General features: G+C 42.6%; 1 protein-coding gene across 1 annotated transcript in view; it reads left to right on the top strand.

The window, feature by feature from the left end:
• The window catches only part of LOC103263561 (pre-B-cell leukemia transcription factor 1), a 57,541-nt gene that overhangs the window by 1,747 nt on the left and 39,388 nt on the right, over positions 1 to 16,406 (top strand). The window contains exons 2-3 of the mRNA XM_008061237.1: positions 6,263 to 6,453; positions 14,173 to 14,308. Of these exons, the coding sequence (XP_008059428.1) occupies positions 6,263 to 6,453; positions 14,173 to 14,308 (327 nt within the window). The remainder of the gene's footprint in view (positions 1 to 6,262; positions 6,454 to 14,172; positions 14,309 to 16,406) is intronic.

Below are 16,406 nucleotides of genomic sequence, written 5' to 3'. Positions count from 1 at the left end.
CCGTTGTTGTTGTTTTTTTTTTTTTAAAGAGCCAAAATAGAAGAAGGGGGAAAGGCAACAGGCAGGTCACCGTCTACAGTCCATTCTGACTGTCCAGGTAGAAGGCAAATGCACACTTAATAGAAAATTTAAATTTTAAAACAGAAATAGGCATTTTAAAATTTAAAGTGAAGAAAGTTTCATTATTGCACTCCTATCTCCTTTTGGAATGAATTTCTACAAAATCTTCTCTTAATATGGAAAAAAAAATTGCTGTGAAATTTGAAGCCAAGCCCAGTGAAATCCAATCATCACACAAGGTGTAGGGTGGGTGAAGGGGAGGGAATTCAAAGCGAGCTCTGGGGGGACCTGTGAGTCATCATCCTTCGCCTTCTTGGGAAAGAACTAATGTTCCTGCCATAGTGTTGGCTTATGTAGACGCCTCCCCAAATCACATGATATGCTGAGCTGAGATGGCTGGCTGCACCGTGGCAGCTTCTCTACCTTGACCATTGTATTAGAATTTGGAGCCTGCCCTGAACTCATGGGCTAGCTTTGGAAGGCCAATGGGAGCATTTCCTATAAAGATCTCTTGCTGGCCTCTTGGGTTCTTCCTAATCACCTTTACCAGTCAGCCTGGCCTCTGCCATAGCAACCCATCCAAGACCCATCCTCCAAGGTAACTCATGACAGGCAGCAGGATACAAGGTGAGCCCAGAATGTGGCTTCCTCCACTGAACCCATAACTGGAATGATATTAGGTTGGAAGGTATTGAAAACTAGCTTATTCTTAGCTCAGGTTGCCAGCACCATCGAGGAGCTGTTTAAACCTTCTTGTCTTCATCCGAAATGAGTAAAAACTCCAACAGCAATTGTACATTTCAGTAGGGTGTTCCCAATTATGAAATACTTTGGCCTACATAACTGCCCTTCCTCCTCAAAGCAGTTTTGAGGTTGGGCACCCAGGACAGGTCCTGGCATCATCTCCATTTTGATACAGGTAGGACACGGAGATCAAAGAGGTTAAGATGTCTCTGAGGTCATCCAGTGAGGGACAGAGTTTGCTCTTTTCCCAGGGCTCTTATTAGAACAGTGCTTGACTCCACTCTGACTTCCCTGGACTATATTGCTGACACCTAAGTGAAGCTAATGACAAAAATATTGACTTCTGAAACTTTTCTTGGGTACCCACCTATTCTAAATAATTAAGGTGTTGAAAATTGGCAACTTTCAGAAAAAAGGACCTGAAGGAAGGGCAGTTATGTAGGCCAAAGTATTTCATACTTGGAAACACCCTACTGAAATGTACAGTTGCTGTTGGAGTTTTTACTCATTTCAGATGAAGACAAGAAGGTTTAAACAGCTCCTCGATGGTGCTGGCAACCTGAGTTAAGAATAAGCTAGTTTTCAAAACCTTCTAACCTAATCCATCAGTTCACAGCAAATTTAAGTATAGTCATTGGAGCATCCATATTATCAATTTTTTTTTTTTTGAGTTGGAGTCTCACTCTGTCACCTAGACTGGAGTGCAGTGGCCACTCCCGGTCACTGCAGCCTCGACCTGCTGGGCTCCGGCGATCCTTGCGCCTCAGCCTTCCAAGTAGCCGGAATTACAGGCATGCGCTACCATGCCCGGCTGATTTTTTGTTTTTATTGTAGAGATGAGGTCTTGCTGCCCAGGCGGGTCTCGAACCCGCAGGCTCAGGCAATCCACTCATCTCAGCCTCCCAAATGTGCGGGATTACAGGCTGAGCTGCCAAGTCCGGCTTATTATCAATTTTTTAAAGTACAAAAACATCATTTCCTTATTTATATGAGCATTTTATGGTTAAGAAATGAATATTGCTTAACATACTCTGGATACTTAATAATATATTAGTATTAGTTGTGTTGTTAATTATAGTAAACAGCAGATTGTAGGGAAATTATGCTATTAACCTTCTAGCTGTGTGTCTGAGAGATATATCTTCATTTCTCTGTAACAATTTCTCATGGGGCCTTTGTTTTAAAATCGGAAACCTCAATCAAGTAAAAACGTCACTCTCTATTTTAGTAGTACCTATGTGAAATTACCAAGTTGATTATGTAATAGTCATGCTGTTGTTTTGTTTTGGTATGATGGTGGTAGATAACTCATAATAATTAGTATCATAGTTCTCCTTACCCCCTCAAAGAAAAAAATTTTAAAATGCCTACCTGAATCAGCCATTGTTTTGCCCCGAGGTTATTAAGTAAAGAAGGCTTGTAGAGACTTTCATTAGAAAGAAAGGAAGAAAATTGTTTTATTCATTAAATGGGATTGGTAAAACACTTTTTCAGCAGATTATGTTAGTAGCTAAGGTATTTAAGAGCTAGAATATTCTAATAGATAAAACCACAATGTCAGAGACATGAATTTTATTCCAAACACTATTTTAAAAAATGATCCTCTTGTAGCTTTGCAGGGTTCTTCAACTTTTATAAATAATGCCAGTGGGGTGTTGCCAGGATGAAATCGCTAATGCTGAACTAGGCAGTGTTAATTTTGTTCACAGAACCCTAAGATTCAGTGACTTTTTCATTGATGACATTGGCAGGCAAATTTAGTCTCATCCTTGGACTATATTTCAATGGAGTCCATCTCCTTATCTTAATGTAGTCCATCTCCTTGAAGAAGTCAGGGAAGAAGATGTGATATATAGAGTGCAGGATGGACGCTTCAACCTTGTGTGAGATTTTTGAAGGGCTTCTCTTCAGTTCTCTGCTCCTAGAAATACTCCTGCCCTGGAACCTGGAGAAAGTCTCCTTTTACCCTATGGGGGCAGCTTGAGTTCCAGAAAGTGACTCTCTTTGTGACAGTGAACAGCAGAGTATCTCTGGCACAGAAACCTTCAGCCCACGTGGATTTTATTTAATTAACAGTTGCAACTGGGTGAGGGGGCAGGCTATACTTTGGGAGGCCAAGGTGGGAAGATCGCTTGAGGCCAGGAGTTTGAGACCAGCCTGGACAATACAGATAGACTTTGTCTCTACAAAAAGATTTTTTAAAAAAATTATCCAAGATAAGTGGCACATGGCCTGTAGTCCCAGCTACTCAGGAAGCTGAGGCGTAAGGATCACCTGAGCCCAGGAGGACCAGGTTACCGTATTCATGCCACTGCACTCCAGCCTAGGCAACAGTGAGACTTTTTTACTCCCCCCAAAAAAGTCGTAACCCCAAATATTTCCATTATTGTCACACTGTGAATGCCTGACCTGTCAGAAGTAGCCCAGCTGCCTCTGAAAGTGCAAAGCTTGGGGAATGTGAGGAAAGGTATGGGTAGCTCTGGTACTGGAAAAATCTGGATCCTTATATTCTGTCCATCTAATGTGGACTTGAACTCTTCTCTGCTCTCTGTTGACCATTCCCAAGCAGCTGAGTAGCAACTGCTCTGCTCCACCTCAGCAATGGGTGAAACAACTTCACTGTTTATCCCAAAGCAGTAAGGGCCCTGGAAAAAAATGCCCTGCATAAACATCAGATATTGTGAGTATTTTTATTCACTGTAATGGAGCACGTCATTATTAACTGAGTACCATGGCTTCCCAGCTGAGAGCTGGTGCACTTGATGGTCCTTCCTCCTGTCCAGCCCCTCCTCCCTTTGAGCCCAGGCGAGGTGGGGGAGCTACAGCCCCATGGGAGGTTGTGATTCCCTGGAAAGATGGCTGGGATGCTTGCTAGGTGTCTAGCCCTCCACTCTCCATCCTGTGGCCTCAGCCAACTTGCTGCTGGGTTTTATTTCCTTCTCCTTGTTATACAGTTCCTGGAACTGGAGTTGGGTGGAGAATAAGTTTATAATCCAGACCTTGTGTTTATGTAGCACTTTTTCAAGTGGAGAGCATGGAAACTATCTTCTATGGATTTGTCTTCAGCTTCTGTCTGCAGAGTAGAAAAGAAGCATTTATGTGCCTGGGCATGATGTCTCATGCCTGTAACCTCAGCACTTTGGGAGTCCGAAGCGGGAGGATTGCTTGAGCCCAGGAGTTTGAGACCAACCTGGGCAACATAGTGAGACCCCATCTCTACAAAAAGTCAATAAATTAGCCAGGTGTGGTGGCACACGTCTTTAGTCCCAGCTACTCGGGAGGCCGAGGCAAAAGGATTGCCTGGGCCCAGGAGGTCAATGTTGCAGTGAGCTGTAGTCATGCCACTGCACTCCAGCCTTGGTGATGGAGTGAGACCCCAACCCTCCCCTCTGTCACACACACACAAAAGGAAAGAAAATATTTATCACTGCCTTTATATTGACCAAAAGGGAAACTGATCTCTGGAGAGGTTTACCCAATTATCAACATACCCACGTATATTGGATTTCTGTGTCACCTGTTTTTTGAAGAGGTAGTTATGACATGCATTTGTAGGGCCAGGCACATATGTAGTATCTCCCACCCTATGAGGTGGGGATTGTCAGCCCCATTTCCCAAATGAGACACAGATGTGTAAAGTGGTTTTGAAGATCCCACAGTCAAACATGTCCCAATCTGGACCCAGCAGTCTGTGTTGTGCTCAGCCACTCTGCTACATTCATGTGAGGAGTGTACTGGACCCACAGGTCACAGCAAAAGAGCATGGGTGCTGTTAGCCTTGTTGAAGGGTTGGCAATGGTTAAATCCACCCTCAGGTGAGTGGTGAAAGGATTTGCCCAAATATTCACAGAGGCAGGGTCAAAACTCAGGCTCCCACCCACCAGTTTAGATATAGCTTAGTGGATGCACCTGCCCGTGTGCCATTGGTCAGCCAACCTCAAAGGATTTCTTAGCTAAATAATCAGGAGATGTATACTATTGGTATTGTTACTGCACTATTGGCATGTATAACAACAACGATGTAACATTATCAGTAATGAGCATGTTTCTGCTGTTGATAAATCTTTGACTCCTTAGTTCTTCAGCTCTCCAAGCATCATCTTGCCTTTTTTGTTGCAAATCGAATACCGTTTTACAGTGTTGCTGTGAGTGAATCTATGAAGAGAGGTTTTGTTGTGGGCTCAGCTAAGGAAACCAGGATACGGATGCTAAATAATAGTCACTAAAAGAGAGGGCAGGAGTTTCTAGAGGAGCAAGGTGAGGTTCTGCGAAAGGACCAAAGACCCTGACCTGAACTAGGGAAATGTTCAGGTCCTTCCTCTGCCTCTTCTTGTTTGCTGTATGCCTTTAGAAATGTCCCTTCACCTCCCTGGGCTATAATTTTCCCAACTGTAAAGAAGAAGGGAAATATGATCTCCAGCTCCACCTCCAGAGCTGATGGTATGTTGGTCTGTAACCCAGGAGGTTTTATTCCTACAGGGGTAGTTCCTGTATTTTTCTAAATCATGTTCTGATGCTGTTTTAGTGAGGCCCCCAGGGACAGATTCCTTTTTTGTTATCGACATAGTGGATCTTCTGAAGGCCAGCACAGTAGGAGTTCTTATAAAATAAAACTAGAAATAGAAATATTTATATCTTCTGGATGAGAAATCTCCCAGAAGAGTTATCAAAGCCTTTAATTCAATGAATCCAGTTAAATTCCTTTGGCTATTTTTGCTTCCAAAATTGAATCATTGGAAGCTCTCCTCTATCGGAGATAATGAGCAAGGCAGAAAGTTCATGATACAAGGGGAGACCCCTCACAAAACAGAATTTATTTACAAACATTGTGTATTTATTCTTACATGTTTAAACTTCAACCACCTTCAAAGTACTCTCCATTTGATGCAATACACCTATCGAGATGCTTTTTCCACTGTTTGCACAAAACAGTATTTGAACTCATCCATTTTGATGCCTTTTAGTGCTTCTGCCATTTTTGTTCTTTCACCTCTTCCATATTGGCAAAACTTTCGCCTTTGAGAATTTATGTCATCTGGGGAAACAAAAACAGTCACTTGGGGTGAGATTAGGTGAATAGGGAAGGTGGGTCACGTGGGTCATGCCATTCTTGGTCCAAAACTGCTGAACACTCAGAGCAATGTGGGCAGGTGAGCTTGTAAATCCTCCACTATTTAATGGGCAAATGCATTGAAAGAATCTCCAAGAAAAAGAAGTTTAACAATTTTTTTTTGCCATAGCAAAGATCAACATTATGCCTCAAACTTGGAGCTACAGGGACTAAAAGAGATTTCCAGTCATTCATGGTATTCTATCCTTCTGATATCCCACAAATGATCCTAGCTTTCTCTGTGTGCACAAGTGTCTGGAAAAACCCAGCCAGCCTTACGTCAGGGCCTTGTGCGTGCTGAGGCCTTGGACCCTCAATGGCCTGGTGTTTGTTGTCCCGCCATTCCAGGCCTGCAATGAGTTCACCACCCATGTGATGAATCTCCTGCGAGAGCAGAGCCGGACCAGGCCCATCTCCCCGAAGGAGATCGAGCGGATGGTCAGCATCATCCACCGCAAGTTCAGCTCCATCCAGATGCAGCTCAAGCAGAGCACGTGCGAGGCCGTCATGATCCTGCGTTCCCGATTTCTGGATGCACGGTGAGTCACGCTTGCGGCGGGCCCTGCCCTCCCGGGGTGTCACTGATCCAGGGCCAGAGTTCACGGCTGGCCCTCTCTCAAGGCTCTCATTGTACCCCTTCAATTCTGGGCCAAATTGTAGCCTTGAGGAAGGTTCTCGGAGGGCTGCCAGAGGGGAAAGGCCATTGGTTTCATACAGCGCGGGGAGTCATGTGGTTGGAGAAGGTGACTTTATCACCACTATCACACACTCTGGGTGAGCAGCAAGGAGAACTCAGCTACATCGAGAGGAAAGGCAGGATTTTTTTTGTTTTCATAGCGCTGGGTACCTTCTTACAGGTTCGTCTCGCAACTACCAACCGTCAGCCTTCTTGCTGGTATGCTGCCATGACACACTTTCTCCAAAAAGTCATTTGTTTGCTGGACAATTGGGATCTTTTCCATACTACAGATAGGCAGAGTGCAACTCAGTTTGGTTCAACAAATATTTATAAGTGAGTGCATGTGCCATACCCTGGGCTAAGTTTTTGGAATACAGAGGTGATTAAGATATGGTACTCTGGTCATAGAGGGGGAAAGAGGTGGACTGAAATGGGCCACACTAGTTTGATGATTTCTGCCTGACATTGCTGCTCATGCCCTTATTTTGATCTTCAAGCATTCAGTTGAAAAAGGCGTGGATAGAAAGATCCTTCAAAAGAGACAAGAACTAAAAACAGAGGATGAGTAGTCAGTTCTTGGTTCCCCTACTCTATAGACTCTATTCACTTATGTGAATTCCTTGATCTTCTTAGCATCTGTAATCGAGCCTATAATATTACAATGATCATATTTTTCATGGACTGTAGAAGAACATTTTTATAATTGATCTCACAAGTATAGTACATTTCCTGACTGTGGGTTTGCTTTGTGATCTACAGTTTGCCTTAAATGAGTCATCTATGAGTTCAGATATCATCATTCATATTTCAATTCCTGAAAATGATTCGAATCTATGTTTTTTGTTATTAGAGCATCAGAATTGTCAGGGTCTGTACCATATCATGATCTGTAGTTTTGTCTCTTTTCAATCAGATGCAAACATTTGCTGCTCCTCTTGAATTTGTTCACCCCTTCAATCATGTTTTCTTCAACTCTCCTACCTGCATTTTTTTCTCTCTGCACGACTGTGGTCTTTGGAATCCCCAGACCTCTTTAAACCTCCCTGGCCTCTTCTCTTCACAGCTCCCTTTTTTTCATTGTGATTTGGATTGCAAGGAAAACAAAACGGGGATACCAGCTAGCAAAATACATCTCTGGGCCAATAGAATCCCATAGAACAAGCCAAGAGAAAGTAAAAATGAAGATGGCTTTTCCCAGTTGGGTATAGTGAAGGAGTGGGAATGGCCAGTCTCACCCTAAAGCAGGACCCTCGCCCTGTGGCCTGCTGCCAGTCTGGCTTCTTGAATGCAGCTTGTTCTGCACGGTGCGAAGTGCAAGTGACTGGTGGCCTCTATCTAGATCCTTCCTCTGCACCACAGCCGCCACCATGCTGCATGTGTTGCTTACATCCCCATGGTAACTCCCCTAGTTAAAATGCTGGAGTTGGTATTTATGTTGGCACATACTGAAAAAAAGAAAAGCCGGGTCCAGACTGGGCTCATTTCAAGAAAGAAATCAGAGAGAAGGGAGGAGCAGAAGCATTGTCTCGTTAGAAATCTTCTCGCAGTGTGCCTAGTTGAAGGTCAGACTTTAAAAGACACAAAACCAGGCAGGCTTTGTATACAGCTCTTTTCACTTCTACCAGCTTCTGCCTAGATTGTTTCAGTTGGCACCAGAAGGACAATCACTTTAAGACAAGGCCTTTTTCTTGCTTTGGTTACAACCTTTGAATTATTGCCTCTGCTCCAAGATTCAAAACTTAAACAACTAAGCAATTGTCATTTTTGTTTTTGTTTTTGTTTTTGGTTTTTTTGAGTTGGAGTATCACTTTGTTGCCCAGGCTGGAGTGCAATAGCACAATCATGGCTTACTGCAGCTTCCACCCTCCGGGCTCAGATAATCCTTTTGCCTCAGCCTCCTGAGTAGCTGGGACTATAGGCATGTGCCACCATGCCTGGCTAAATTTTTTAAAACAATTTTTGGAGAGACAAACTATGTTTCCCAGGCTGGTCTCAAACTCCTAGGCTCAAGCAGCCTTCCTGTCTCAGCCTCCCAAAGTGCTGGGATTACAGGTATGAGCCACCACATCCAACCTGTCATTATCATTTAACTTTGGGGACATATTTATTACCAGTGGAAGAACATAACCCCAGATGCCAGCCCAAGGCTGAGCAAATGGCTTTTCCCAGCTCAGAAATAAATGTTTACTGGACTTCCTGATCCAGGAATTCGTATAAGTGCTTCCATTGTCATTAACTGTAACTGGAAAAGATAGCTAAGCAAACCTTAGTAAGAAAGACACACGCACTGCCAATATTCACATGCTACTCCAAGCCATGCTTCTGATGGGAAGGGCCTCAACTCATAAAAAAAAAAAAAAAAGATTTCATGGAAGACAAATAAAATACAAAGAGGACTTGATTTAGTAATAGGATTAGTCTTTGTAATCTAAGAGGTATGTAGAATTGAGTGTTGCTACTTTGTGGTGGAACACTCATTGTATTAGCGTTCCATTGCTGTGTAGCAGATTATCACGAATTGAGCAGCTTAAAACAACACAAGTTTATTATCTCACAGTTTCTGTTGGTCAGGGGTCTGGACACAGCTTAGCAGGACCCTCTGCTCAAGTTCCAGCAAAGCTGTAGTCAAGCTGCAGACTGAGGTGGTGATCTCATCTCAGGCTCCAGGTCTCCTTCCAAGTTTATTCTGGTTGTTGGCAGGGTTCATTTCCTTGTGATTGTGAGACTGAGGGACTCCGTTCCGCTAGGCCGTCCTTCTCCACAGGCAGTTCACAACTTGGCTGCCTGTTTTCTTCCTGAAGGCCAGCAGGAGAAACTCTGCTTAAGGCTTTAATCAAATCTCCCTCTTCATTGACTAATTTAGTGATCTTATTGTTTCATAACCTCATCATAGGTGTAATATCCCATCATAGTCACTATCCCATCCACTCAAGGGAAAGGTGTATACACCAGGGTCTGGGATCCTAGGATTCTGTCTACCACACTCTTAATCTGAGCCCATATTTGTCCCACTCAGGCCATATCTTTTCTCTCTTCCTTACGTTGACTTAACTGTATCAGGCAAGTTTACCTTAAACATTCCATTCATTCATTCAGCATTTGTCACGTGATGCTATGCACCATGCATGCTGCCATACCACTTGGTAAATTTATTGTAAGGACGGTAAATAATATTTTTTTTTCTTAGTTAAGAGAGAGAGAGAACCATAAGCTCTCCAAATGATTTTCAGACATGAATTTTAACTTTCCTATAACATTTTGCTAGAAATAATAATAGGAACATAAGTGATTAAAAGTACACCTCTGCACTTAGCCCTGACGGAAGGGATTACATAAAATGAATTACCAAAGAGGAATGACCTTGGCAAGAAAGTGCAAGGACAACCAGAAAGGTCTGGTCACACTGGTCCTTTATTTAGACTTATTTATTTATCTAACTGAGCTTCATGTATCTGCCAGATGCTATATTAGCCATTGGAATAACGAAGTTGAGTAACGAAGATGAAAAGAATGCATGGAATGTGGATCCTGGTTTCACCAAGCTCACAATCTCATGGGGCAAACAGACACTGTCACAACTACATGTAACACTGCCTGTTACACATTAATTCCATTCGTCTACCAACACTGAAAGGGAGGAACCAGGTAGGGGGAAGGCAATACTGAACCTCAAAGGATCAGGATGTTGACCAAATAGAAGGAATAACAGGAGCAAAGTAAAACAACGTCACTCGACTTCAACAAGCGTGACATACTTGAATGCTTCCTGTATATTAGACACGAGGGTGACAAATGTGAGTGAGACATGTCTCCTGCTGTTGAGGAGTTGGCTGTGTAGTTGGGGAGACATCTGGAAACTTGTGGCAAATGCTGTGGGAGAGAAATATGCAGGGTGGTATGAGGGGGCGCAGGAGCATGAAAGCGACAAGTCTTCGGGGAATGCAGACACGCTTGGTATGGCTAGAGGAAACTGCGCAGAATGAGGGTAGGGCTGGGGGAAATGAGGCCCTAGGGATGGTTTAGAGCCACTGAATACCCTTACCTGCACCAGTGACGATGTTGAATTGATCCTATTAAGAAATAGGCAGAAGCCTATGGAAACCCTGGAGCTGTTTAAGGAAGGAATGTGGGAAATGACCACATAAAACTGCACCAGATTCTAATTCTGGCTACAACCCTGATGACCTTTGCGACCCTGGCTAAGTGGTTTATTCTCCCAAAGACTCAGTTTGTTATCTGTGAAATGGGGATAATCCTACTGTAAACAAGAATAGATAAGATAATACGGAAAAACAAACATCATGCAGTGTCTGGCAGATAGTATTCACACTGTAAGTCAACCATCATAAGAGTGATCATTACTGTGTTATATGTTGTTATTATTACTATTGTTACATATTTTGTTACTTAATCATTATTAAATTTTATATGATGAATGACATGATCAGATCTATAGTTTAGAAAAATTCCTATAGTGGGTCTGTTGAAGATGAGCCGAATTGGAGAAGAGACCATGTGAAGAGCTGTTGTTGAAGCTAGTGCCCCCCACACGGGGGCAACACAGTGCAAACATTTCAAGGAAAATATTCCTGTTTTAAGATAAACATGGTATATAATGGAGTAGGCTAAATCAGGAAGTTCCAAAGACATTTTATGCTTTTGATGATGTCCCTAGAGCTGTGCTTTTCTTCCAGGAGTGCTGCTTGAGGGCTGTTTCTGGAATACATAGATCCAGAGTTGCACAGTCTGGTGTGTGGCTATTTGATTTTCAATTCAAAGTCATTAAAAGAACAGTAAGTTCGAGGAAGTAAAATTTGAAAAGTTAGCTCTGCAGTTACCATAGCCATATTTCAGCTGCTCAACAGCCACATGTGGCTGAGGCCACCGAGTTGGGCCGCACAGCCAGGGAGCCTCCCGCTCACCGCGGGAAGCACTCTTGGATCATGCGATCGCATGACAGGCAGTGGCTCCTCTAAACTCATTTCACAAACTGCAGCAGCAACAAGAATAAAACAAAAAGAACAGATCTGAAAGGATGGAACTGGCAGGACCCGCCTTGGGGCCAGTCATTTGACGAAGTGAGAAGGCAGGAGGAGCTGAGAATCGCTGCCATGTTGTGACACAGGCTAGGTGCACAAATATTTGAAAGAATGAGTGAATGAACTAATGAGCGAATACAGTGAATGACGCCTATGTCAGTGTCATTAAATAACATGAGTACCAAAGAAGATGGAGATGATTCGGGGGAAAGGTGATACTAATTTTGGAAGTACAGGGTTTATTTGACGCACCTGGAGTATGCAGTGGTAAATGGGGTAGTGGCTCGTAGGAGAGGTATTAGTGTGAGAGACGCCATATTCGGTAGATAGGAATAGATGTCTGGGAGGCCTGCACCTCTCACTGTCATGAATCTTTCATTAAAAAATTTCTCCCATGAACCCTATGATTCAATTTCTTTTTCCCTAAAACACCATATTTATTCAGTAATATTGAATCAGTTTTCACATTTCTTAAATGGAAAAACTAGATGCCCAGCTATCAAAGCTCCAGATTGGCCTCAAATCACGAATATTAATTCACCAAGCAGGTGACACTTAAAGCCAAAGCAAAGAAACCGAGTGTCTCAGCTCAAACAAACTTTTTGTCCGAAAGGTGTTATCTTCACTAGGTTTCTTGAAATTCTGAAAAGTCCCAATCGTAGGTTTCCAAGGCCCCAGATTGAGACAGCTACTGCAAGAGGTGATAAGCGAGTCCATCAGAGTAGATGAGACCACCTAGGGAAGCTTGCACATCGCAAGGAGAGATGAGCCAGGAACAGCTGTCTGCACCATCCGCGTACCACCGGCTCATTCCAGGGAGACTTCCTTTGAGCTCAATTGGAAGAGTCCCAAAAAATACACTGTAATGCTAATGCAAACAACCGAGTGAACGAAGGGAGGCTCTCCCACTTAGGGAGGCTTTGGGGTCCAGTTCCCCAGGCCTAAAATAACAGTCTTCTTTAGGTAAGGGGGAAGAAGCCAAACCAAAGGTTATCTAGAAACTAGTCCAAAGACTGTTAGCCACTTGGCTATCTTCCTCAAATTCCCATCATGCAAGAGCCTTTACCACATGCCTACTTTTTGGGGGGGCTTTTTAATCCAATCTGTACAATTTCTGATGCTGAGTGACCCAGAAACTCAGCGTGATTTGGGAGAGTGACTTGGGCTTGGCATATTCTGGACAGATGTGGTTAATACCTGTGGACAGATGGTGTTCATCCGGTAAAATCAGGCACTTTATTGTCTTAATTAATCCAAGAGGGACCCTGAAAATACAATATTAGCTGAATTTCCTGTCTAGAAAGGCCATCAGTGCTTTTTGTTGGCTAAATTGGGAAATCCTATATCCTGGCATAATCAGAGATGTTCTGGAAATCTTTTCCATAAGGAAACACTTTTAATAAAAGCAAGGAAGGAAAAAGTGCTAAGAGAGCTAATTTAAAGATGAAGGCCCATCACTTCAAGGAAGGCCAACCAACCATCCACGGGCCTTTCTTTGCTGTAAGGAAGCAATAAAGTGATTCTCACTTTAAATTAGTTCAATTAGTACTTTTTTTTAAGGCAGAAAAATGCTTTTATTCAAAAAGTGGCTTTCTTTCTTTTGGAAACCTGTATATGAAAAAGATTTCTGTGGGCTTTTGTTTTACCATTTAGCAGCTGTTCTTGTTTAAGAAGTGCCACTTCTCTCCTTTTGAGGAAGGTCAAGCCGTCAGGGGGCTAATTTCAGTCAATTCCATCCCCGTTTCCCCAGATGCCGTTGAAAAATGTTGCATGCATTTACATGGGGATAGAACAGAAAGAAAATGATAACTTATTTTTAACTTATGGCTACAGAGGCTCTGTGTAATTGCCAGGAGCCAGTTTGTATGGAAGAATGAGAAGAAAGGGTTTTGTAGTAGAGCAGACCTGAATTAGTATCCTGGCTCTGTAACATGCCAGCTGAGGGACCGTTGAACTCAGTTCTCCGTCGGTAAGTAGGAATAACCATTTTTGACCTCACTAGTTGTGGAAAATGAACAACCTGGATTGATTGCTATGAGGGGTAAGGCCCAATACCTGGAACCTGGTAGGAAGAAACTGTCACCACTAAGTCCTAGCATCTGCCACGTGACAGGCACTGTGCTGAGTGCTATCTGTGCGTGGCCTCCTTCTCCCTTAACTGCCACCCTGTGAGGTAAGTATGACTCTCTTCACTTTCAGTGGAAGAAGTTGAGGCTTAGAGAAGCAATCAGAATCACCCAGTTTATATCTGATTGATCCAGGATTCAAAATCAGAATGACCTGAATTTTAAAATGCCATGCTCTTTACCACTCAGTAAAAATATCTGTTACCATTCTTCTCGTCGATGCCCAGATGGTACACAATGAAGTATTGAACAAATGATTTCAGTGATAGCTTTGGTATCCAGCCCGTTTTTTGCAGAGCTCCTCTAGTTTACCTTTTACTCACACATTTGTCTCAGAAGTCGATCCTATTCACTCCCTTTTTATATTTATTCGGTGTGAACTGTTTTGTTGTTGTTTCCTTTCTCTTTATGAAGGCGGAAGAGACGGAATTTCAACAAGCAAGCGACGGAAATCCTGAATGAATATTTCTATTCCCATCTCAGCAACCCTTACCCCAGTGAGGAAGCCAAAGAGGAGTTAGCCAAGAAGTGTGGCATCACAGTCTCCCAGGTAAGGAGCCCCTCAAAAGGCTCAGCCTCTAGCCTGGCCACAAGGCAGAGTCTTGAAGGTCTTGCTTTACTAGACACTCATACCTTGAAAGGTCTATCAACTAAAGCTTTGAAGTGCAAGGGAAGCACTTAATGTGTCTAAGAGAGTTTCCAGTTAAATATCTGGCAAAACTTGAGTAGGACCAGCAGAGAAGAGAAGAATACATAGAGTACAGTGTAAAAACAGGGATAGAGTTCTTTCCGTTGAGCCCTTTCTTGCTTCAAGTGGGTGAAGTATCTTAAATGTACTTTGAAAGTTATCTGCATTCCTCATGCTGTTTTCTCAAACTTATTCAATCCCTTAGCCATTTTTTGCCCAACCCAGGAACGTTAAGAGTCAATGAATGGAACTAGTTGTTACACAGCCTTTTAAATGAAAGGAACTTAAATGTCTTCTCCTGATGTGCTGACTCTGTAACTGATGGTGTGTAGGAATTTTAACATGTCACTATGATTACATTGAAATGGTTGCACAAAATGTCACTGAGTACCCCTTTCCCCCAAAGAGCAATAACCGTAACAGGTGCCTGTTGACTTGGAAAGATACATGATATAAAATTTTTATAGATGCGGAGTTTCCAACATGAGTATGAAGTAGAAAAGTAGGTGATATTTATATGTATGTAACTTTTGTCCACTCAAAGCATTCATCCAAACTTCTTCTTCAATCTGAACCTCAAATACTACAAGTGGTCTCTAGTTGAGACCAATAATGATACTTTTGAAATCTGTCAGAGAAAATTTTTCTCAGAATTATTTCATTTACAAGAGAATTAAATGTACTGGTATTTCCATTAAAAGCAGAGAGGGAAGGAGAAGCCCATCTAATGAGAAACTTCACACTCCATTTTTCAAATAAGATAGATGCTGTTTTGTTTAAGCTAAGCATCTGTACTTTCTTGAATCGAATCCTGGCTTCTGTTACTCCCTGCAGGGTGCGGATCCCATCAGCCTGTGTTTAGGTAAGCAGAATTAGGTCTGGTCAGAATATAGAACTACACAAGAGATATTCACAATGAAGGGATTGCCGGCTCCTCTCAACAAGCCATAGATGATCTTGAAACAGCAGCTATCCTTGGAAACGTTCTTTCATATGAACCCAGGCTTCCCTAAGTGCTTTGACCTAGCTGAAGGTCATTTTCAGCCTTGACGATTCTGGGAAATTGGAATATCAGTGACATAAACTCAAGTAGCCTCGTTTTATCTAGGTCTGTAATTATTTTTACCCAAATCTAGACCCCCCTGTCCACAAACAAATGGAATGCTTTTTGATATTTGCTGCATGATTGGGGAATGGTTGCAGATATGAGTGATATTACTAACTCATGAATTAGTGAATTTTCATCATGAAGTCTTCTGCTTCTAAAGTACAATTGAATCCTTCTGTTGTCTGAATTTCAAGTCTGGGATTCAGAATTTCAAATCCATATTAAAGGTAAAATAAACCCTTCTGTAGCTAATCTGTATTATATCCAGATAAAAGGTAAAATCCTGACCTGTGTCACCTTTCCCTTTTTTCTGACCATGCCAAGGCCACGCCATCTTCCTCCTCCCTAACATCCTTCCCTCCCAACAGCAATCTAGCTCTTCCACCACTGCCAAACAAGCTCCAGTGGGAGACAGTATGGCATGGTGTCATGGAGAGAACATTAGGTGAGGAGCATGTTTTGGCAAGAGTCAGCTGTAGGATCTTTCTGGATCTTAGTTGCTCCATCTATTGGTCATAGTCAGTTGGAATCCCATGATTCATTAAATCTCCCTCCTAGTTCCCAGATCTAGGAGATACCTTTTGGGCTGTGTCATTCTTGTCTTTTTTTGTTAATTATCATGCCCAGTCCCCCTTGAAATTCTCCTACATTGGCTTCCTTGACCCTACTTTTTTTCCTGGGGTTTTTCTCCCTCCCCCTGGGTCACACCTGCTTAGTCTTCTTAGAGGACCTACTGTCTCTACCTACCCTAAAATGATTGTGATTCCTTCTTCATGCCTATGCAGTGGTTCTTAACCATTTTTTAAAGTCATAAATTCTTTTGAAATTTACTAAAAGCTATTGATTCTTTCC

This window comes from Carlito syrichta, unplaced genomic scaffold, assembly GCF_000164805.1.
Source record: "Carlito syrichta isolate Samal-C Ts95f unplaced genomic scaffold, Tarsius_syrichta-2.0.1 Scaffold305158, whole genome shotgun sequence".
Classification (NCBI taxonomy): Eukaryota; Metazoa; Chordata; class Mammalia; order Primates; family Tarsiidae; genus Carlito; species Carlito syrichta.
Note: the sequence above shows the minus strand (reverse complement) of the source record. Positions and strands in the feature narration are given on the sequence as shown.